Source organism: Lepidothrix coronata, unplaced genomic scaffold (genome assembly GCF_001604755.1).
Source record: "Lepidothrix coronata isolate B3197 unplaced genomic scaffold, Lepidothrix_coronata-1.0 Scaffold68, whole genome shotgun sequence".
Lineage (NCBI taxonomy): Eukaryota > Metazoa > Chordata > Aves > Passeriformes > Pipridae > Lepidothrix > Lepidothrix coronata.
Window position 1 is genome coordinate 1,967,144 of NW_016690248.1, and position 23,989 is coordinate 1,991,132.

The following is a 23,989-nucleotide window of genomic DNA, read 5'->3' on the forward strand; positions in this document are numbered from 1 at the left end:
TTGGTCTAATGGAGTGACAACTGCTGAGGGGAGGAAACTGCGCTTGGGTCTCAAAGTTGATAGCACAGTAGGAGAAATGGTTGGCTGTGGTTGTATGCTCGCAGGGTTGTTTTGAAAAACAAACCAACCCCAAATAAATAAGTAACACTACTTCCCCCAGCCCCCCCCCCAAACAAACAAAAACCCCTTACAACTGCTCCTTCCCCCCTGCCTGACTTCCCCCCAAATGCCCCATCCAAACATCCCAAGTCACTTACTGTTCAGTGAGAACACAGTGATGGCAGATCACAGAGAGTTTCTTTGTCCTCTCAGAAATGAGTGCTAAGGAAAAGCAGCTTGTCCGTGGTTTGGGTGGAGCATTTGATAGGAACACCTGAGATAGGAAGTGTTTGATCACTTGCATTTTAAAATAAGTCTCCTTAAAATTTTCAGTGTTTTCAAGAAAAAAAGTACCCAGTCTTGCTTAGGATATATGACAGACTAAGGAATGGCAAATTATATCTACTATGTCAGAAGAGAGCAGAATATACTTTTAGTTTTCCGGTCAGCTTTGTCAAGAGTTTTCTTTGGCTTGCTATTAAGATGTGCAATGAAGGCATCTTCCTAGAAAGGATGATTCTTTGGGGTTTTTTGGATATCATTAATGTTTAGCAACAGTTACAAGATTTTTCTCAAAAGAGCTGTGGATGTTTTATGTAGCTTACATACTTAAGAATTGTCTGATCTTTACATTAAAATGCAGTGGGGAAATTATTTTTCTTGAAGCACATACAGTTCTGAAGCTTACTCAGTCCAGTTCTGTTTTGCAGTTCATCTGTGCAGTTCTGCTGAAACCAGTGCAATAGAAATCAATGTGGCTTTCTTGTATCACAATGGGTGCTTTTCCTTCTTTTCTGAGCATTGATAAAAGAAATGTTCTATGTGTGTCTGTATTTTCTTCAAGTACTTATATGATTTTCGGGTCACAGACATTTCTAAGTCAGGATCAGAAAGCTCTGGTTTTTTCTGCTTGTCTTGTAGCTATGCAGTATGGATTAATGGCAGTTATTTACCTGATTTCAGACATACTGGATAAAGACAAACTGGAATTTACATCTTCAACTATGTCTTAATAAATTGCAAATTGAGCTAATGTTTGTAACTGTAATCAACTGATAATTTCTGAACTAATTTTGTCTCTGGCTGGTGACATGTTTAATGTTGAAAATGGTTCTCACTCTTAGTTCTGATTGAAGAAGTTTGAAATGTGTTGATAGATTTTTACATATTCATTTAAACATAATAAAATAAAATGGGCTTGTTAAAAGTGGCATCTGAGTAGGTGTAGTATCTAGGTAGTTTTTGACAGTAATCTGAATAAACTTTCTGGTCCACTAGAAAAAAGGGTGAGTGATGAACAATTTTTCAAGCATTGATACCACCTAGTGGTAAAAAATATTGTTACTTTTTTATGTAATATGTATTCAGAATAATATGAAGTTTGAGTTATATATAAAGAAAGGGGAACTAAACAGTCTGTTTTGCAACATTATCTATACATACAGGACTGCAAAAGTTGTTTTGAGAATGGGCAGCTAGAATATGAAAACTTGCACTTCACTGATTGATGCTGATAGGGATGTTTAGGGATAGATTTAGATACAGTTTTAAACATATTTACTCTGCACCATTAAAAGAATCATTAAATGCACAACTGAATGAGGGTTATGGGGACTTTGTACAGGTGTAAAAAAAAAAAGGTCCTTTTAACATAGGTGTTTGTTTGTTTGTTTAAATAAATCTGTCTTTGGACTAGAACTTTGAATTCAGGTAACATTGAGGGTGTGGATATGGGTTGGGAATTCCTGGCACAATCATCAAAGAGATTCTGCAGTGAACCAGGGCGGAGAGTTGGACTTGGGAAGCCCTGGCCTGGCAAAATATTGACTTAGATAAGTTCCCAGAACTGGTTCAGAATGGATCTGCAGCGTTCATCCTGTGGGTACAAGGAGAAGATGACGTGTGAAGGGGACAGGCCGAAGGAAGGCAGGGCTCCTGCTTCTGTAGGTGGTACCAGTGTGTGCCAGGCAATATTGACTACAGTGATGGGTGCTTTGTATAATGCAATCTGTCAAGATCAGATTATGGAAACTCCTTTCTCAGTAAAATGTTCTCCAATTACTCTTTAAAAAAATGAAAAATTTTAGCCCTTTCAATTACAGTAGTATGTGAAACTGTCTTATCCCCATCTGACGTAGGTCCAGTTATAAAGTTATGTTTATCCTTGTAACACCTGTAATGTGAAGATTAACATGTAAAATAGTAACAAAGCTAATTCTGACTGATGTATGTAGGCTGTTTTATTTTTCCCCTTTCGTGTATAGGTACTTGTTTCACAGTGGCAATCCAGAGCATCCAGGAGACATACTTCTAAACACGACTGTAGAAGTTTTGCCTTTCCAGGTATGAATGTATTGATTTCTGTCTTCCTCATTACAGGATAAAAGCAAAATCTCTTCATTGACTTTTTTAAAAGAGTAAGGGAGACATAAATACTTGTTTTGAGTGTATGATCTTTTTGCTCTGATGCTCACAATTTTTCTTCTTTTAATTGGATCTGTTCACAGAAGACTATGGTAACTATTCAGATGGTCATTCAGAGTGCAGTCTACTACAAGTGCTGTTGATAATTTGGTGGTGAACAAAGTCATTTTTGTCCAGTTCACTGCTACTATTTAGAGCATAAAAACCCCCAGTCTTCCCTCTCCCATGTATTTTGAAAAATGGGAAACCTAACTCAGTCTGCTTTTTGACGTAGTAAAAAAGTCTTAATTCAGGAATTGACACACATCCAGACCATACTATATACTGAAATATATAGGTTCTTAAACGGAATGTGTACCTTTCTCCTGATTATTGATTTTTTCCCCATAAATCAGTCAGAGTTTTGTCACAGGAGAGCACTTCTTTATCTAAAGTATATTCTTGTTTGACACCAGATGGTATGGGTTCTTTTTCTTCAACCAGATATTACAGCTAACCACTTATATCACAGAAGTCTGTGAGAGGATTAAGATATTACTTTGGACAAGTTTATTTTATTTAGTACTAAAATGTTTTTCTATCTTCTCCCATTTACCTGGTGTAGGAATCTTGACATCTATGCCTAAATTGCCATATTCTGACTCTTTGTCTTTTAACTTACTTTTTGTTTATTTTTTTAAATTAAATAATTATGGAGGAGTTCACGTATCCATTTTTGCAGTCTGTCTTCCTTGGAGCGAGCAAAAATAGGAAATTATGACCACCCCCACCGCTAAAATGAAATTTGTTAGTTTGATTCTAATTATACAACATGACATGTGGCATATTATATCATAAGATCTGTGGGTTTTGTTTCTCAAGACCTGGAAATACATTTAACTACAAAAACAGCAGCAGCCCTCACTTCATCTAAGCCCAAGATACAACATGAATATACAAGGTAATGAGCAAAAATGTGCATCAAGCATCTCTTTTTTGGCTATACTTGGCTGTGAAATGTTCCTCAAACTGGAGCACCCCTTAAGGAAGTAATGCTACTGAGCTTCTATTGCTATTGATGCAATATGTGGAAAAGATAAACAGAAAATTCTCTATCTGGCCTGTTCCTAAGCCATTGGTGTCAACAAAAAATGTTGCCAGTATGAGGACAGCAACTCCTGAGGGACCTGTTTCTCCACGATGGACTTCAGTAGAGCTAGAAGCCCGTTCAGGTATTTCAACCCTGGTTCTCCTTAAGCAGAATTCAGAAAAACAAAAAACCCTTAGAAACCAGAATGCCCCCAGACTGTATTTGTCTGGGACTCAAGCAACAAATTTAAAAAAAAAGCCCCAAACCAACCCATAACAAAAAACTGCCCAAAACTCCCAAACAATAACAGCAACAACAACAAAAGAAAACCAAAACACCCACTCCCCCAAATAAAAAAAACCAACCAGACCCACAAAAAAATCCCCACCACTTCTTCAGCATCTTCCCTGCAAAGTAGGAATTAAAAAAAAAGAAGCTGATGGATTTAATCTCCTGTTTTGTCAAGCATTTTTAATTCATTCCTAGGAAATTCTTATAGTGGGTCTTTCAGTATTGGATCATGTGATTATGGTTGTAATTTTCAAGCTGTTTTTCAAGCTTTACTTTACAACTTAATTTTTGGTGCTTATTAAGAAAAACTTACTGATCCCCATCCCTTTTCAGTGAGGCAGTGATAATTGCAATAATTCTCTCACTGGTCTGATGGCTTTTCATCTCACCCAAAGTCTTAGATCAAAAAGTAAGCTGTAAGTTTCACTTGTCCTGAGAGAAATCTGGTCTTGTTCAACCATAGGAAAAGAAGGCAAGATCCTGCCTTTGCTTTTGTTCTACCATGTATGCCAGTATCTGCTAAGTATTGTGTTTGTGTGGCAGTTACCATGTGAGTTACATAGGGCACTTAAAGTACACACGTTTGTCTTTCCCTGGTGAAGTCATGTGTCAAATGATCTCTTTCATGCTTTGTTATTCTAGAATGAAGAACTGGTATTAAGCAAAGAAACCAAAGACAAACGCTTAGAGGATGGTTACTTCAGGATAGGTATGTCACGGTAGAAAGAAATCTGTATTGTTACTATTACAACGGTCAAGACATTTTCATTAAAACCAAAACAAACCTAAACCTGATTCTTGATCACTCATTTTTGGGTACATGACCTTGTAGGCTTTACTTAATATTGTTTTCGCTATTTCTTTTCTGAGACTGATGTACTAAACAAAGATCTGTTGTGACTCTCTTAGTTGAAGTGCAGCTACATTCAACTTTTCTGCCAGGATTAATCACCTAGATTATAGTAGAGGCATTTCCAGGTTGTATAAGATCACCTCTCCTGCTCTGTGACTGCACAAGTGCCTTGGTGTGCTGGATATGAACTCACTCTATAGAAAATCAGCTGTATCATCATAGGATGAGATTGGCATTTCCACAGCCAAGTGGGTTTTGGGGAAGGTGCCTGGATACATGTCAAGAAAGAGAAGTTTTACTCTTGGATTGTATTTGTTGCTGGACATAGGTTGGGCAGCCCTGTTATAATGAAAGCACGTTTTTTGTCTCAATAAATTACTGTAAATACACCGCCAGTATATTTGGTATTTTAAGATAAAATACAGTTTTTCCTTAGAGATCAAATTGTTGTGTATATGAGTGTAAAGTCTAACTTGGCTTTTAAAGTGGATTCTTACTCATCCTAATATAATTGAAGATGCTTTAAATAGGAATATGTTTTGCATGAATGATATACCTTGTCTTTACTCCTCCTTGAAAACACATAAGGCAAAGGCTTTATGTTTAGTTCCATGATATTAAATGAATACCTGTGCCAAAATCTTCACAGAGTTTGAGGTGCTAATGCCTTTAGGCAGTTTCAAAGCTTTTAGGCTTTGAACATGTAAGGCTGTTCAGATCAGTGTGCTCTGATGATACACTTCATATTGTTTGCTGCTGCAAAGCTTAATCTGATGTCAAAATTGCTCGCTGTCTTTTTTGTTTCAGGAATGATACCAGTCAGTAGGTTTCACCTGTGAACTGTGATGCTACAGAAACACTTTTCTGGACACAAATTTTTTACTTTCATTTTGTTGAACAGGACTTAATCGAGGATATACTTTTGCTTCTTTTGCAGGGAAGTTTGAAAACGGTGTAGCTGAAGGAACAGTTGACCCCAGCCTAAACCCTATTTCATCATTCCGGCTTTCAGTAATACAAAATTCAGCCGTTTGGGCAATTCTGAATGAGGTAAGAGGTGGTATAACATTTAAAAATACAACCAGCAAATGTGAGATTTCTTTATTCTGTCAGTGTTTTGAAGCTCAAACTTTTGGCTAACACTGAAAATAGCTACCTCTTAGAAATGTAATACACTAAATGGTGACTTATTTTTTCTGATTCTCTATTTCAGATTCATATTAAAAAGATTACAAACTGATCATGGAATTCTGCTTTAGAGGAAAAAGGATCCTTGAAAACTTTTCCTATAAAATCTGACATCCTTAGCAAATCACAAATTGAAAATACTGAGCATGCACCTTAATTCCAAATTTCATTCTTTTCCACTTGAACTCTACCTCTTGTGAAACCTACTGTAGATGAGAAGATTGTATTTACCCCTTCTTATCTGATCCATCCAGAAACTGATGCTCCACACTGATAACGTTCGTCTGAGGCCCAAGTTGTCCTCCACTTTAATGTGACTTTACCATCTTATGGTTACAAAACCCTGCTATGCTTAAACTGTACTATTTTGATAGTATAGTAATATAGAGAAGTTGTACATATTGTTACATTCCTTGAAGAAGAAGAAAAAAATATAATTATTGTTAAATATGTTTTATGAAGGGGGTACTTTCGGAGTTCCATTTATTTTCTATAACAAGAACCCTCTTTTATAGACTGTCAGGGATATATATTAAAAATGTTAGGGATATTTAATTTATTAAAATAATTTGAAAAGTACATATTTTTATGCAGTAAAATTTTAAATTGATATAGTTTTTTTATGAATTCTCTAGTTTAAGTTATCTTTCTACATTTTTCTTTGGAGATGCAAACATAAATTAATACCATATTTCAAATTTACTGCCATGTTTAAAAAAAACTAAATTAAGTTTCTAAATTACATAGTTTTGTACACAGAATCTGAATGATGTGCAGAGGCATAAACAGAGCCTCTGAAGAGCATTATTCTTTGGGGCTATGAAATTCCACTATGTACAGTTTGTAGCCACATAAAAAGCATGTTAAATGTCTTGTTTCATATTATGTACTAAATCGGCAGTGATTTTAGATCAAATCCATTGCATTTTAGAAGATTTTTTTTTTTATTCCAAACAGTTATTTCTAAAAATCTTTGTAAACATTTCCTAGCCTGAACAAATTCATTTTCTGTCCTGAAAAAAATAATTCTCCAGCTTTGTTTTGGAGTGATAGAGGTTACTTTACATCAAAAGAACAAATAATACATAGATACATTTGACCTATGGAGGTCTCCTTTTAGAAAGTTCTGTTAATGTAGTGTTCATTTTGGATACATTACAGTTTATTTTTATTTTCTTCAGTTGTTCAAAACCAACATTTTAGTTTTGACTTCTTTATTGATGAGTGTATTAACTCACATGAACTTTTTACTAGGAACTAAATTTGGCCTCAAGTTAGTACCCTGCCTTTTCGTTTCAAGGGAAACAACAGTGATCTTAAATGAATCATAAACTCAGTCAGGAACAAAACATGGTTTGGATTACATCCAGAGGGGAATTGTTGCAGTACTAATGCTGCTGGTGCTGCTCTTAATAGTCTTTCTGCTTAGGTGCTTATATGTAAGACACAGGCATGGGAAGATTTCAGTTAGTCAGAAATGATCAGGAAAAAGAGAGGCGAGAATTCCTCCCTTTAATAGGAAAGAAGTGCCTGACTGACACTGGAGGGAGGCATCTGCCTTGGCCTGGGGATTCTCAGCTGGGCTATGAACAAGCCTCCTGGAATTGACATCTCAAAAGCTGGAGGGTTTTCCCTATGGGGAAAAACCCCCACTCTGCTATTCCCAACATAGAATCATAGAATCGTTCAAGTTGGAAAAGACCTTTAAGATCTTTGTGGTCAGGGTACAGATGCACAAAACCTGTTGCAGGGTCCCTGATCTAGAGTGGGGATCTTGAATTTGCACCTCCGGCATTATTTGGCTAATAGATTTGGCCTCTCTTTTATGACACGTTTATAAGGAGCAGGAGCCTAAACCTGACTCTTCAGCACTGCAAACCATCACCACTGGGGTATAGAGTCAATCTGTCTTTTCTTCTGCCTTGTTGGAAAGTGGTGTCATAGCTTTGACAGTTTAGCAGTATTCAAGTTGAAGAGCTTAACTGTTTCGACAGACTGTTGTCATTTTGGTTTAGCTATGTTGTCTGGGGACACAGGGAAGACAAGATTTGTACACAGAGGCAAGACCTTCTGTTTAGACTGACTGGTGTAAGTTCAAGTTAGAAAGCTACCAGGCAGGCCTTGTTTACTTTTTCTGATCACATCAGGTGGTCTAAATAAAATGTTACTTGGAAAGCTCGCGTTGCCCATAGAGACTGTGGGCATAAGCTAAGTACTGGCCACATAAATGGAGTTTATTCTTGGATTTTGGAACCTGGGTGACTGGCTCTGATCCCGTGTGACTCTAGCCTGTTGTGGTGCTACTCTAGCCCCGTTTGTCACCTGTGTAATGCCGTGCCATCAAATTATTGTCATGCAATGGCTTTTTATCACACATTACCTAGCAAAGGTCTGAGAAAGTATTGAGGCGTTCTTCTCATCTGTGTCAGTGGATGAATGATGCAAGTTATTTACACTAGAGTTATTTATTACAATTCAGACTGCAGAAATATGTTAGATATTGAAGTTTCTTAATATAATTAGTTTTGCTGACAGTGACCTTTTCCATTTTTCCATTATTTCAGAAGTTTACTGGTACCACTTGTTGGAGAAAGCTGTGTGCTTATTCTAAAAGCATTACTATTCCTGAGGTTTCACAGTAGTTAAGATGATTCATTGCTAATATACTTAAATACATAGATCCCTACCACACTGATTGCAGAACTCCAGTTAACAGTAGTTTTCAAGAATGTTGAGATTTATCCAAGACAACAAATTACTGCTTGGTAAAATGGGGATGGTTTCCTAAAGACTAGTGTATCTTTATTATATCATACTACCAGGAGTTGAAAACTTGGGCTACTTTAATAGTTTCAGTGTTCCTAGTTTATATGCTCTCTAAATAAAAGTGCCACATTAAGACAAATTACATTTCATGGATTCAGGTAAATTCAGAGATGGTGTAATCAGGTAGTTCTGCAAATTTGTTTGGAAATTTTGCTGAAAAATATAAAAAGCAAGGAGGATATTTTCTATTTAATTATTTCCGCAGACAGCTATTTTGGGCTTTCAAATTTCAATCCCCAAGTCAGGCTAAAGTGACAAAGTAAGTGCTTAGGCAGTTTGGCTCACCAGCCTTTAGCTCAGGCACTGTTTGTGATGGATATACTCCAGAGGAGCCGGTGTCTCTTGCATTTGTCCGTCGTAAGTGACAGCATTGCCATAAGAGATCTTAAACAGTATCTTAAACCTGTTAAATTATTTGGGGGAGTTTTTCCCTACATGTATTTAATTTCAGCTTATTTTTGTTGTTGCCTTAAAAATCCCCTCTAGGCCTCTGAATCTTAGCTATACAGTAATGGAAAGTGTTTCAAAATAAATTGCATTACCCTATGATCCTGCTAGCTCCTTCTGATGCTGTTAAAGCTTCAGAAAAGTGAACTTTTGTGAAACCAAAGGCATTGCCAGAAACCTTCATTATCCGGGCAAATTATTCTTAACTTCTTGTACTGGATGCCAGACAGACTCGCCAATACGAGCACTGGCTTTTGTGAGCAGATTAGGATTGCTTGGGACCAAGGAAATACAAGGCTTGCAGTATAATGTTGCTTTGCTCGTTCAGTGGGTAGTCCTAATGAAAACTTTGTAAATAATGTGAACAGGATGTGATCCCAAAGTAGCACTTTTTATTTTCTTAATGAGTGTTTCTAAAGCACTGTAGAAGGCTTTGAGCTTTTGCAAGCATCTCAAACAGGTATTTGCATTGATGGAAAAAATTTCTGTAGATATATTTGTTTTTTCTCTACTTAAAGATGGCTTAGAAAAATTCAAAGATAAACATATGATTCATGGACCAAGAAAAGACTGGACTCTTCTGTCTTGCTGCTACTGCAGCTAGACACTGTTTCAAAAGCAGTTTTTAAATACCTTGAGTCAGTTTAGGCAAAGCAATTTGTACTTTGCCCCTGTGATACACAATTCCTTGAATGGGCTGGAGTGTGATTAGTCTTTGGAAAAATTGAACAACTGTGTAACAGTTTCCTTCTTTTTTTTTTCAAATATATTTTAATTTCACTAATCTCTGTATTTTGTTGGAAATACTTGCTCCACATGAAGTATTGTAGTAATTTGTAGTTTGCCTCCAACTTTGAAAGCACTGTTTTAGTCTTGTGGGGAAAAAGAAGAATGAAATCTTTTCAAACCTTGCTCTCCTGAAATACATTAACCCAAGGTTCTATATTTGTTCTTACTAGAAAGGATGTATTCTGAAAAGTAACTGTAGTTAGAAAGGGTTAAAAAAAAACCCTTGTATTTTTAAATCATCTTTACAATCACCAGCATAATGCTGAAACATTAAACAACTGGTGTTTTCAGGCTAACATTGATTGCTGACTTAAAACACACACCCTATGGAGACCTGCTGAATTGGTCCTTGACAGTGTCACTTTTCTGACCCGAGGGGTCTCTGAAGGGTTTTGCTCATTTCTGCTCTAAACAATGAGCTGCCAGAAGTTAAAGTAGCTTAATTTTGAGAATGATGAAGCCTTCTTTAAAGAGGGTGAACTTTGATATCTCTAAAGGGAAGGTACACAGGCCCCGAGTCCTTCAATGGTATCTAAAGGGCACTAAATATGAATTTTTACTCTTGAACTGAAGTGGGTGATCACTGGTGCTAGGATTCCTGTTAGGAAAAAGGTGTACAGTTAGGCTGCAGCTGCCTGCAGGACGGGAGTTTGTGCTGTTTGCCAGGGAGGGAGCAGGTCCTGACTGGAATCCTTCGCCTTCCATGGATCAGCAGTTCAGTGCTTTCCTTGTTTAAAGGAGAACGTTGCTCAGCATTGCTGAGAGGGAAACACACTTCTCTTCAAGCCTTAACAGTGGCTGAGACACACGTACTGTAAGATGCACTGCCAGCATATTTGGTATTTTGAGATAAAATATAGTTTTTCCTTAGAGATCAAATTCTAGTATTGAAATATTAAGTCTTACTGTAACCAGTTTACTCTTGTGTTGTTTTGGAAACTGAATCCTAGTGAACACCATGTTGGAAAGCTGTCATCTTCACTCTCCATAAGGTATTGTTTGTGATGGTCAGTTTATACTCCTGCCTTGTGGACTTTACAGCTGCAGGCATTGCCACGAGCCCACCCTTGTAGCCAAACTAATTTGTACTTTTTTTCCATGTTCATTGACCTGCCACTCAAAATGGTGGATGTAATAATACCCACTGGACTGCTAGAGATTGGGTTTAAAAACTTGCTGCTATTTTTGGAAACCTGATATGGGTCATGTTAATTGTGCCTTTCATCACTGTTTCTTCTGTGTGCCAGAGCTGTCCACGTATATTTGAAGTAGTCACTAAAATAAATCTGTTCTCAAGTTCTTTCATGCAAGGAGAGGACAGATCTCTATCTAGAGACAGTTGTTGCTTTACCATCGCAACACTCTCTTAAGATCTCTACTTTCACACAGTCCCAAGGCAAGGTATTCCAATACTGCTCTTCAATAAAACTGCTTTTTGGTGTCACTTAAACCCCTCATAATGTAGAGCTTATACCAGTATGTGCAAAATACCTGCAGTAAGAGTTATGCTACATAGACTTGTTGCAGTTAAATTTAAGCTACAGAGATGTACAAGTAACTTGTTTTTAGGAATGTACTGAGAAAGTATTTGAACAAAATTGCTAACATGTTTACTGTTGTAAATATTTTAATAAAAAAGGACACTTCAAACTTTTTTACACAATTATCTACAATAAAGAGAAATTTACAACCATTTACAAAATGTTCTAAATTTTTTTTTACTGTCAAAAACGGCTAACGTAAAAAGAAAATAAACATTAGATACATGAAGTCCTGGGTTTATTTCACTCTGTATTTATAGAAGGAGCAAAGCATCTTGGTGAAGTTCCATCCACATGCTAGTGAGATCAAATAGAGCATGATGAGAAGTGCAAAGGGATACAAAAGAATAGCTGTGTTCTTCAAAAAGGGCAATGCTGAAACAGAAGCAACAATGAAGCAAGTATAAAGTAGTGCTCTTTAAAAAAGGTGCTTCATGTGGAGTGGCCTTGGGGCAAGACAGCACGAAAAAACAGTTCTGCTCTACTGTCATCCTCGGGCATCTCTGCCCTACTAGTCCTACTGTTACTACATAATGCTTTTTGAAACTGCTTTACCAAAAACTGTGGCCTTAGACTCATTAAAGAATTTTTATCTAATGCAGACATCTTGAAGTGGATTTACAGAGGAACAAGGAAACGAAGTTGTGGTTCTACAGGTCTAATACAAGAAGGGAAGTTGGTAAAGTGGAGAATACAAATTCTCTGGTTAATATGTACACTCAGCTGAAAATCCGGATGGGTAAATTTCTATCAAACTTCTTTTACCACAAAGAATTACTTCAACACCCAGCTGAGCCTCTGCTTTACAAATAAATATACTAAGATCAAATTAATAGACTGAAAACATGCTCTTGTTTTTAGTCAAATGAATACAAAAGAAATTGATGTCACTCACCACTGTATCCTAGGAATGTCACATAGATATAATAGCCGATGGCAATCAACCATAATGTATTCCCAACAAAATACCCAATGACAGAGTCAGATATGATGACATCTGCAAGAGATAACTGCTCTCAGCTGTTTTGATAGCGCACCATTTTGAAGCAGAGAGCTCAAAGTATTCTACTTACAGTTGATGAAGAACAGCTGGATAAAATGCAAAATTACTAGAAGTGGGTAGAAGGCATTCAGATGCACATCAAAGGCATACCCCCACTCCACATCATAGTCTCTGTTCTGCTGCTTCACCAAATACTTATTAGAAATGAACCTACATAAAAAGATATTTGAGATTATTGTTAATGTGAATCTATAAAGCTGACAATCAAAACACAGGTTTGACATAGTAAGTCATATGCAATTCCAATTCTCCACCCAAAAGTGTCTGCTATCTGGCAGGAAAAACATGCAAGAATCATGCAGACCAGACCATTGTTAAAATGTTTTTGTTAAAACTATGATTACATCCCCCTGCATGCGACAGTGTGGTGGGGGGAAACAGTTTTCCCCCCTGCAGTTATAAAATGGTAAAACCCCAGGGGGTGGTGACCCTTGAAGTTTTGAGGTTTTACCCAATGAGCGCTTCTGCAAAATATAAACATATCACAAGCAGAACGGAAGAGAAGGTAGTTGTAGTTTTGGGGTGGAAGAAGTAGCCATGTAAAGCCACGAGCAGAAGCAGCAGCCCCACTGGGGGCTGGGCCCCCCAGTCCCAGGTGGGGGGGGCTGCAGGGACTTGGAGCAGTGTTAAACTGAGCTAAGTGCCTGTAGCTAGGAAGCTGAAGGAGTTTTCTCCACTGTGAGTGAGCAAACGGAGCAGCAGCAGAGGCAGCAGCGGACAGAGGACAGTGGCAAAGAGCCAACAGATAAGAACCGAAGAAGCAGCAAACAGCACGCAGCCAAGGCAGACACAGAGTTGTCTGAGAGAGCCGAGAGAGAGAGAGAGCAGGACTAAGCTAAGAATTGGATTTTGGGGTTCTCAAACCACGACAGACAGCTGGAACACTGTATTACACTGCCCGTAATACAGAAACAAAATGCTTCTTTAAAGAAACCAGCGCTACAATCTTATCAATGCAGCCACAAGCTGCGACTTCTCTCTGTACACACAGGGAGGAAACTTCAGTAAAGTGCCCATACAGGATCAGCAGACATCACACAAGATGGCTTATTTCATCTCTACAGAACTGGTGCACTGCAAAGACAGGAGGAGAACTGGATAGTGCTCATAACATGAGCCTATTCTTACTGAAAAGAAATGCAAATGGAATGTGCACTGCCTGGTGTTAGAGGCTATGGAATAAGCCTCAGGACTGTGCTTCAGCTTAAGTTCTGTTCACATAACAAAATTTATCACATTTAGAAGAGGAACAAGAAGTCAATACATCCTCAGAAATGAGTTAAGGGACCAGAGTTTTCATGAAAGCTTCCTCTGACATACTCTTTGTGCCAAGGGTGGGGTCAGAAGGAGGCACAGCCTGGGGGTAAGGTGAGATGAGGCAAGACATGAAGGGGTTTAGACTCTTTAAGAATGGGGTGAGTTTTTGGAAAAAAGGGTGAGCCTGCACTGGAAGAAGGGACTTGAACCGAACTGGAGCCAGATGACTAGTACTGAGGCCTGCAGGAAGCCAATTAAAAGATAGAGGAAAATCAGCAATGCTGAAGCCTTCCTGGTTCAGAAGACTGCACCCTGAGGCACAAATTGCTAGAGAATGGCAGGCTGGGAGCAGAGAGCTTTACTATAAGCTCTTCCCCAAGCAATTTATGGGTTGCTGTCCCAGACACAAGCATAGGTCAGATGGACTTTTCATCTATCAGCTACGGTTCTTGTACGTGCCTCTTCCTGAAGTTTGCAGGAGTTCCTGAGGCCACGGTTTGAAAGGAATTTATCCCTTTTCCAATCAGCATCAGTTTAAGATGTCAGCTCCATCACTAAGAACTCTTCTAAATGCTTTTACTTTCTTAAGTTCTTGGTAAAATAAAAATACTTTCTTTGGTGCCCTCCCTTTGCCACAGCACAGAAACAGCAGCTTCCCATTGTTTCATGGCTCCCTCATTGCTGCAGGACACATCCACGGTGCTGAGGCCTGGATTGTAAGCTGACCTGCTCCTGCTTCTCCACTTCTGCAAGTCCCTGGACACTAGAGGATAAAACCAGCAGTGAATAGCACCAAAGCAGCGAAGCTGCCACATGTGAGACAGAACGGATGTGGCTTGTTGTGGCACTTGCTAAAATCTTCAGCAAGGAGCGTGGGCTTAAAGAGAATCATCCTCAGTCTTACATTGCTTATTTTTTTCATTCATTATTCTGATTGAACAGTTTGGGGTTTTTTGAACACATTTTTTATTTGGCATTACTGCTGACTATTAACCAGCTCAAAAAGAAAGAAAAGAAGCTGGAATGTTTACCATAATACACACTTCCTGATTTTTTTTTTATCTTTTGCAAGAAATAGTGAAGAAAAAGATGTGTTCTTTTTTATTGCAACATTTTGAAACAATTACTACAACAGCACAAAACTTACAGGCAATACTTGCTTAATAAGTTTACCCTAAACAAAGAACCAAGTGTCTTGCAAACAGCAGAGGACTCTCCACGTCTGAATAGCAATACTGAACTCAGTTTCAGAAACCACTACTTACCACATCAGAGTTGCAATCAGGAGGCCAACGCCAACGCAGTCTATGAATACAACCCAAAGTAGCAGCTTTATTGTTTCAAAAAACCCCATGTCCAGCACAAATCCAAATCCTACAGTAGACACTGAAAGCAGAAAAAGATTATTAAAGTCAGCTGTAGAAAAGAAAGCATGAGATCTTAAACTGATGGGGTTTCTTTGAATATACTGTTATGAAATCTCCACTTTCCTTTTTATTTTTTCCCCCCAAGATTTTTAGTCCAACAGCTCATTTTTTTCCACCAAAACCTAGATATAATGTAATTTATTCATAATATAATCCCTCTCACAGATTGAACACTCGTCTGTACTCAGGCTTAATTGTATTTCTCCACTCAAACTATTTTTTAAAAAATTCACACAATGCTAAAATAGAACATTGTTTTAGAAAAGCTCCTTGTGAACCCAAAACACATGCGTGGTGATATATAGTTTTATTTCAAAGTTATATGAAATATTTTTGCTATTACAAATAGCAATATGCTTTTTAACAGAAGACAACTGGGATAATACTTACTGAATTTGCAGTTCAGTCACTTAGATGAGCCGCTTTGTTTATAGCTTAATTCTGCAATATACAGAATCTCACTCGGGCCTTTATGGTAAAAACAGTATTTTATCCATAATGTTCAGGTAAACCAAATATTCAATATTTTTTAAGTAAAGCACTACTGTGTGGTATGGGGTTTTATTGCTGTCTGTAAAGTTACAGGGAACTGCATAGCTTGAAATGCAACAGAAAATGAGTTGCAACAGAGATCAATTCAAGACTAAACAGTTTTAGTTATGCCTATTCCATTTTCTAATTCCTATCTTAACTTCCAAAAGGTTAGGCCCTTTTCCTCTATTCTACTTTGACTAAAGGATGATACATATGGACTGGTCTCTTTTTTGCGTGTTATTGGAAGGAAAATGAATATTTATCCCTAAACTTTCCCTCCCTCTCCCTTACGCTGTCTGTTGTCCTGCACTCACCACAGAGCCAGATACTAAGCAGTACTAGGAAAGCAGGATCATCTCTCGCCCATTGGTCCTTTGTCTGTTTTCTGTAGTGAAAGTTCCTGTAAACCCTCTGTGGTGAAGTGAACAAATAAAGCATCTGCCAAAGCGCAAACTCAAAGTCCATCTGTCGGAAGTGGAAGAGCCTCCGCAGGTACTTGTAGCGTTTCGCTCCGGCCGTGTGCCTTGCAGCATCCCTGGGGCTCAGCGCACCATTGCCCTGGCTCCGAGAACTAACCAAGGTGGTTGGCAGCATCTTGCTAAAGAAAGAATTTCAAAAGATGTGTTTGGTTTTGCATATAGTGACGGCTACAAATAAAATCACGTGATGCAGGCCGTGCCTGCAATGCTGAAGTGACAAAAACTGAGCACAAGTATAAACAATGACAATTGTTGGAGCAAGTCCAGAGGAGGCCACGAAGTGACAGAGGGCTGGAGCATCTCCCCTATGAAGACAGGCTGAGAAAGCTGGGGCTCTTCAGCCTAGAGAAGAGAAGATTGTGTGGAGACCTCATAGCAACCTTCCAGTATCTGAAGGGGGGAAAACAGAGAAGCTAGAGAGGAACTCTTCATCAGGAACGGTAGCGATAGGACAAGGAGTAATGGGTACAAACTGAAAGAGAGGGAATTTAGGTTATATATTACGAAGAAATTCTTTACTCTGAGGGTGGTGAGGCACTGGAACAGGCTGCCAAGGGAGGTTGTGGATGCCCCAACCCCGGCGGCGTTCAAGGCCAGGATGGATGGAGCTCTGAGCAACCCGGTCTAGTGGAAGGTGTCCCTGTCCACGGCGGGGGGGTTGGCACTAGATGATCTTTAAGGTCCCTTCCAACCCGTAACACCGCACGTTTCCAAGATTTAGGGGCGGCCCGGCCGGCGCTGCTGACGAACACCCGTCCCCCCCCCAGCGGGACCCGCGCTCCGCTCCGGGCCGGGAGGCGCCGAACGTCCCCGAGCTCCGCTGCGCGCCGGGGGGAAGGGGGGAGCTCACCTGCTGCCCCGGCCCGCGCCGCGACCCCGCCCGGCACCGCCGCCACCGCCTCCCGCAGCCTTCCGGCACCGTCCGCGGCGCAGGCGCCCGGGATCCTCCCCGGCACCGCCCCGGCCCTTCCTGCCCCCGCCGGAAGCGGCCGCAGCGCCCGGGATGCCGGAGGCGGCCGGAGGTGTCGCCAGGGCGGGCGGCAGCGGGAGCGGCGCGTAGGGCTGGGCTCGCCGCCATGCCCAAGTACTACGAGGACAAGGAGGAGGACGAGCGCGCCTGCAGCGGCGTGCGGGAGGACCTGCGGCAGTGCCTGCTGGAGAGCCCCTGCGTGCTGCAGGTGAGCGCTGCCGCCTGCAAGCCGCCCCTTTCCGGCCTGCTCGCTCCTGTATGCAGCACCTCAGAGAATTACAGCTCCAGGGGAAAGCGCAGGTCATCGCAGCGAGGCGAAATCCCCAGTAAACCTTGTATGAAGTTGGAACGAGGTGACCTGCAAGGTCCCCTTCCAACCCAAACCACTCTATGATTCTAGGTAGTATTTTGGTGTTTCTTTGACGAGCTGCACAAATCAAGTTTTTAATCCTTTATTTTTCATCTGCTAGGAAAACAAAAGCCCTAAACAATGCTTGAGGGAAGGACACTGTAGGAGTTTGCAAGTGACATTCTTTGCATGCAAAAGATCAATGGTAAGTGTGGCGTGTCTGGTGACAGTGGCCTGGATGCTTTCTGTCCTTTTCCCACATTTTTGAAGAGCATTTTAATTCAGTAAAGCTGGTGTCATTAAGCAGAACAGCTCCTTCCTTTGAATCCAATTTCAAATATGGATGTTTGTATGTAGAAAAACTCTGATTGTTCTCATGAAGAAAAAGTAGAGTATGAAAAACTGGGAAAATGTGTTTATATTGAATTAGGCTTAGAATGTCATGGGTAGTGAGGTAGGTATTTTTACTATTGTTTTTAGTAAAGTTTTGGTTTAAAAAAATTCTAGATCAGGTAATTGTAAGATAAAATATTGACAAGACATTTTTTGTCTGCAAGGTCATCCAAAGAGAATCTGTATAGAGAACACTGAAATGAAATTAAATGAGACTTTCACTGTTGAATCAGGATCTTGCATTGAATTCACATTGAGTCATTAATTTTCTCGGAGTACTTGAATTCATGATAACTAACAGTTTGGGTTTTTTATATAGCGAACTATCCCATATGATACTAACAAAAATGTAACTAGATAAAGTTTCCCCTATTTTGATAGGAGTTCCATGTCCAGAAGTGTCTTGCTTGTGTTTCCATGATATTTAAAAAATAGTTAAGATATTATAAAGATGGTATCAAAACATGAGTTGTGCAGGGCTGATTTTAATTTTTAGCTGATATGGTACATAATGAAAAGTGCACAGATGAAATGGTACCTAAAATTTTTCTTCCATTCTGTAGTAGTCATTCCAGCTTTTTGTACCTCTCCTATATGAACCATATTAATCCATACAGTCACAAATTATTATTTCTGCAGACAGGAAAAGTGCTGTGTATTAAATGTTTGAAATACCTCTATGATGCTGCAGTAGCAACATATACAGGTGATGTGCCTGTATTTTTGTCTGGATTGTTAAGGCAGCCTGATGAAATTTAAATTGCAATCTGAATGTATCCAGTCATGTGGGAAGAAGCCTGGCTCTTAGATGATTCTATTTAATTGCTCCAAATTCTAAGGCTGGTGAGTGATGTTTTTCTTGTCCTGTTAATTCTGAGAATTTCAATAATTGTGCCCTGCCAAATTTTTTACTTGTTACAGTAGTGAGGATTAAAGAGTGTCCAAAACCAAGTTAGACACTAGATGCAAATATAATTTAGAGTATTCTGAAATGATTAGGGACTTTGTCTAGATACTGTTTTCTTTGTGAGGAAATAGAATGTCTTATCAGTAGAGTAAGCTTCAGTAAACTTTAGACATTTAAGTAGGAACAGGATTTAAAGTGGAAGCTGCTAGGTTATTGGATAAGCTATGTCATCATGTAGTCGAGCTCTTTACAAATTTTACTGCAGTTTTGAATCGTGGAAGAGGGTTAGTTAATGGAGATAAAAGAAACCTCCTCAATCTAATATCTGAATACGGCTGAGTTGCAATCTGTCACTGCCATCTTCAAGACTGACTATCTAAATTCAGAAGAATTCTCCCAAGATCAAAGTATATTTTTCTGCTGCACTGGGAAAGAAATTGCAATTTAGCTTCTGTAAGTACTGCAGTGTACCTTTTATTTTAGCTTTACTGTCATCTTTAGCCTTTCATTAAATCTTTTTTTGTAACCGCCAAGAATAAACTTGTACATTTTAGAAGCTGAATATTATTTCAGTTTTTACTGATTTATTTCTATTTTTTCCACAAACTTCTTGTATTTAAGTTATCCCTCTCCTCATGGACATTTGCAGTGACTCCCACTTCAACCAAATCTGAATTTCCTGCCTTCAGATTATCAGTTACATTTGGAAAAAAACTGAATTAAGCAGACTTACACTACCTTGGTTTTGTGTGTTCTTTGACGTCCTACTATGCTGCTCTTGTCATCTGTGTTGTTCCACTGTTTATTTCAGAATGCACAGGATGCTTATCACATAATTTTAATTTTGTGTGAGATTTAAGATAATATAATGTCTCTTTCATCAGAACCGCCCTATGGCTTGTTGGCTATATCACTAGTTTTCTTTACAGTGCCTTCTGCTTTATTCTGGCCTTTGTTCTGATGTTACTAAGTGCCAAGGTAGCACAAGCACTCTAAAATATTTCTTTTGCAAAATACCGGCTTTTAATATTTTGACTTCAATTTTCAGTTGGATACCAGGGCAAGATTCAGAGGAAGGAAGGGATACTGAAGTCTTCATCAAGAGACCTAGCCATGGGAATTCAGGGTTCATCAGCACTTTACAAAAAGCAGAGACTAAAGTAAGAAGATTGTACCTGCTATATCCTTTCATGCAGTGTTTTTGTGGAAGGTACCTGCTCCTGAGTATTCTGATAGATTGACCTGGATGTGCATTTAAATGTTAAAAAGAAGACAAGCCTAAAGCTGCAAGTTCTGGCCAAAATGGGTACTTGTCATGTACTTGAAATAAAATATGTGAAATCCAGAATAAGCTGCAGAATTTATCATTCTGTTTTGAAGTGAAGTTGTCTTCTGTGACCTTACTGTGAATTCCGGTCATGTTTTGCTATTACAATAATAGAAGGTATGGAACTGGGAGTTCACTTGATGTGTTGAGGAAGAGTTTTCTTAGCAGACTGGTATCCCAGAGGATACCTCAGGATAGAACTGTTTTCAGAGATGAGGAGTTGGCCAAGGTTGTAAAATGTGTGTGCAAGTTGCTTCCTCTCCAGTAGGTTTGCTGCCCACTAAATCTGCACTAATAGATGGGAGTGGTGATGTTTTTCATTGCCACACTGGTAAGGAAGTAGGATTTGTGGGGGTAACAGTGCTTAAACTGTGACAGTGGTCAATATTAACTGGTTCTGATTAAGAACTTTTTTCCCAAAGGAATATTTTTTTTCTTCTTTCAGTATCTCTGTGTCATTCCCTGCCTTTTAGAAGCCTTTAAGAAATAAATAGTAGTGTAACTCTTACAAGTGGCAACTCAAATAACTTCAGACAAGGTGATTGGAAACAAGATTGGGAGACAGTGAGAGAGGAGAGTCATAGTAACTTCTTGGCTGAAGCTTATAGCCAAGTGTCTGATTTACATTTAGTCTGAACAGATGCATGCAACACTTAACTGTTTGTAAAAGTGATGACTTCAGTGAATTAGTGCATGTTGATTATTTCATTCTGTCTTAAGCAACTGTTCTGTGATCAAAGACTGTTTATATTCCTTGTATGTGTAGGACTTTATTTTTGCAATTATAAATCAACATTGATTTCACATTTTCATGTTCTGTTGATTATATGGAAGCTAGTTCATTTGTTCAAGTGCTGTAAACATCCTTTGTTTTCCACCGCCTGGTTACCATATCATCTCTTTACATACACAAAAATTATAAAATGGTGTCTATAAGAGTGTTCTTAACTTAGCACTCTAATTTCAAATTATTACTCACAAGCCTTCTCAAAGGGAGCAAAAACAAATAAAAAGCCACATGGCAGGTATTTAAATGTCAGTTAGAGAGAAGAGTCAGAATAGTATGGGGTTTTGGTAATCATGGACTCTTCCATGGTCTGCTCTGCTGCAGCTGCTTGATGGTTCAGGTGATCTATGTTCCTTTCTTGGCCATAATCACCAAGCCTCACCTCATGGTGCTGCAGGAACCACTTTTGGAAAGAAGCAGACAGATAACAGATCATAGAGAGACAGCTAGTTAGAGTTATTTTTAGTAATTGGCTTGAATCCAGTGGAGATCGAGTGTTAAATTCAGTGTTTGCTATTGGACATTTAAGGATTTAATAATTAACAGAATATTTGTATTATTCGATCCACTAGAATGTTACTGTAAAAACTTCCTAGTGGTTCACTAACTACCTAGGACAGTATAAAAATACCTATAATATGTATCAAAATACTGATTTGCTCAAGAGACTATCACTGTTCAATTCCAGTGTTGGGTAAAATCATATTCTGTTTAAAAATGACTACCTATATAATTGTCTTGGGACTTTGACCACTGTTCTACTTGAGAGATATTAATGTTTTTTGTGGGGAAAAATAATAATTTGTTTTATTAATGGAAAACTGTAGGTACTACAGATTTGATTCTAGCTCTTTTCCTAATACAGTAAATGTTTTTATTTAAAAATATTTTTGTCTCATGCCTTGTGGTACACTACTGGGTTTTACTAAAAAAAGTGCATATTTCTATGCTGTGGTAGATTTTGCAAGATGGAACATGCAATGTGTCTGAATCCGTGAAATTGAATTGCTAAGGACAAATAGTTGACATGGCCCCAAAAGGCTCATACTGGGTTTAGAATCAGAAATATATGTGGTGCTAATAATTCGTATTGAATAAATACAGAACACAGTTTGCAAAGAACTTTCCCTGCTGCTCTCATTCCTCCCATTCGTTTTACCCAGTGGCAGAGTCAGAGAGTGCTGAATGCTGTCAGGACTGACATCGCAGACTGCGGCTCCCTCAGTGTTAGGACCTGTCTGTGTCATTACATCTCGTTTCATCAATTAACGTGTTCTCTCTGTGGTCCAATCCTGCAAACACATTTGTATTTAAATGGCTGTAAACACATATTGCAGAACTGCAGAAATATGCCATAGTCATTTACTCTGAAAATTCTTTAGGTCATTGACTCTGTTCTTCCAAGTTAGTATGAAGTGATAAGCATATGAGTCTGTGTGTTTATATTACTTATTAAAGACCTTCATTATTCACTGGATGGAATAAGAAATTGGTTGTGTATTCTCTCTTCACTTTTAAGTTTCTGGAGAGTAGCAGGTTGGGTGAGATGCTTTTTTTCAAAGCAGACTTTTAAAATAATACTATCTTTTTCAGTGGAAGCCTGGAACAAACTAAATTGACACCTTCTGCTCATAAGAAGAGCATTAAATTGAAATCATCTAAAAATGCAGCCATAGAATGTAGGTGGTAAGCAGTATCTCTTGTTTAAGCCTGTGGTTGGAAAACTTAGAAATACAGAACCATAGCAGCTTTGTTGACATGATGAATTTCACAAGTACTCATGCTGCCCCAGCACTTGATATGTGGTCATTGCAGAGGGACCTGGACAGGCTGGAGAGTTGGGCTGATTCCAACGAGATGAGGTTCAACAAGGCCAAGTGCTGGGTCCTGCACTTTGGCCACAGCAACCCCCTGCAGCTCTACAGGCTGGGCACAGAATGGCTGGAGAGTGGCCAGGCAGAGAGGGACCTGGGAGTTTGGATTGACAGGAAGCTGAACATGAGCCAGCAGTGTGCCCAGGTGGCCAAGAAGGCCAATGGCATCCTGGCCTGTATCAGGAACAATGTGGCCAACAGGTCCAGGGAAGTGATTCTTCCCCTGTACTCAGCGCTGGTGATGCCACCTGGAGTACTGTGTCCACTTCTGGGCCCCTCAGTTCAGGAAGGATATTGAGGTGCTGGAGCAGGTCCGGAGAAGAGCAACAAGGCTGGTGAAGGGACTCAAGCACAAGTCCTATGAGGAGAGGCTGAGGGAGCTGGGGTTGTTCAGCTTGGAAAAGAGGAGGCTCAGTGGAGATCTCATCACTCTCTACAACTCCCTGAAAGGAGGTTGTAGCCAGGTGGGGGTTGGTCTCTTCTCTCAGACAGCTCTCAGTAAGACAAGAGGGCATGGTCTTAAGCTCTGCCAGGGGAGGTTTAGGTTAGATATTAGGAAGAAATTCTTTACAGAGAGGGTAATCAGACATTGGAATGNACTCAGCGCTGGTGAGGCCACACCTGGAGTACTGTGTCCACTTCTGGACCCCTCAGTTCAGGAAGGATATTGAGGTGCTGGAGCAGGTCCAGAGAAGAGCAACGAGGTTGGTGAAGGGACTCAAGCACAAGTCCTATGAGGAGAGGCTGAGGGAGCTGGGGTTGTTCAGCTTGGAGAAGAGGAGGCTCAGTGGAGAGCTCATCACTCTCTACAACTCCCTCAAAGGAGGTTGTAGCCAGGTGGGGGTTGGTCTCTTCTCTCAGGCAGCTCTCAAGACAAGAGGGCATGGTCTTAAGCTCTGCCAGGGGAGGTTTAGGTTAGATATTAGGAAGAAATTCTTTACGGAGAGGGTAATCAGGCATTGGAATGGGCTGCCCAGGGAAGTGGTGGATTCTCCATCCCTGGAGGTTTTTAAGATGAGACTGGACGTGGCACTTAGTGCCATGGTCTAGTAACCATAATGGTAGTGGATCAGGGGTTGGACTTGATAATCTAAG

The 23,989-nt window shown here is 39.5% G+C and overlaps 3 protein-coding genes across 3 annotated transcripts in view; 2 read left to right on the plus strand and 1 right to left on the minus strand.

Moving 5' to 3' along the window:
- MGAT4A (mannosyl (alpha-1,3-)-glycoprotein beta-1,4-N-acetylglucosaminyltransferase, isozyme A) overlaps window positions 1–9,979 on the plus strand; it is a 73,949-nt gene extending 63,970 nt beyond the window's left edge. The window contains exons 12-15 of the mRNA XM_017818354.1: window positions 2,364–2,442; window positions 4,526–4,592; window positions 5,674–5,786; window positions 5,950–9,979. Of these exons, the coding sequence (XP_017673843.1) occupies window positions 2,364–2,442; window positions 4,526–4,592; window positions 5,674–5,786; window positions 5,950–5,976 (286 nt within the window). The 3' untranslated portion in view covers window positions 5,977–9,979. The remainder of the gene's footprint in view (window positions 1–2,363; window positions 2,443–4,525; window positions 4,593–5,673; window positions 5,787–5,949) is intronic.
- Window positions 9,980–11,595: 1,616 nt separating this feature from the next.
- Window positions 11,596–17,183, minus strand: UNC50 (unc-50 inner nuclear membrane RNA binding protein). The gene is made up of 6 exons (XM_017818445.1): window positions 17,138–17,183; window positions 16,123–16,406; window positions 15,113–15,233; window positions 12,601–12,740; window positions 12,423–12,524; window positions 11,596–11,902 (listed from the first exon to the last, which is right to left on the minus strand). Exons 2-6 carry the CDS (start codon window positions 16,400–16,402, stop codon window positions 11,766–11,768), a joined length of 780 nt encoding a protein of 259 aa, XP_017673934.1. The 5' UTR covers window positions 16,403–16,406; window positions 17,138–17,183; the 3' UTR covers window positions 11,596–11,765.
- Window positions 17,184–17,233: 50 nt separating this feature from the next.
- LOC108499053 (cytochrome c oxidase assembly factor 5) lies at window positions 17,234–20,285 on the plus strand. Its single transcript, XM_017818507.1, has 3 exons — window positions 17,234–17,465; window positions 17,728–17,811; window positions 19,955–20,285. Exons 1-3 carry the CDS (start codon window positions 17,364–17,366, stop codon window positions 19,994–19,996), a joined length of 228 nt encoding a protein of 75 aa, XP_017673996.1. The 5' UTR covers window positions 17,234–17,363; the 3' UTR covers window positions 19,997–20,285.
- The last annotated feature ends 3,704 nt before the right edge of the window (window positions 20,286–23,989 follow it).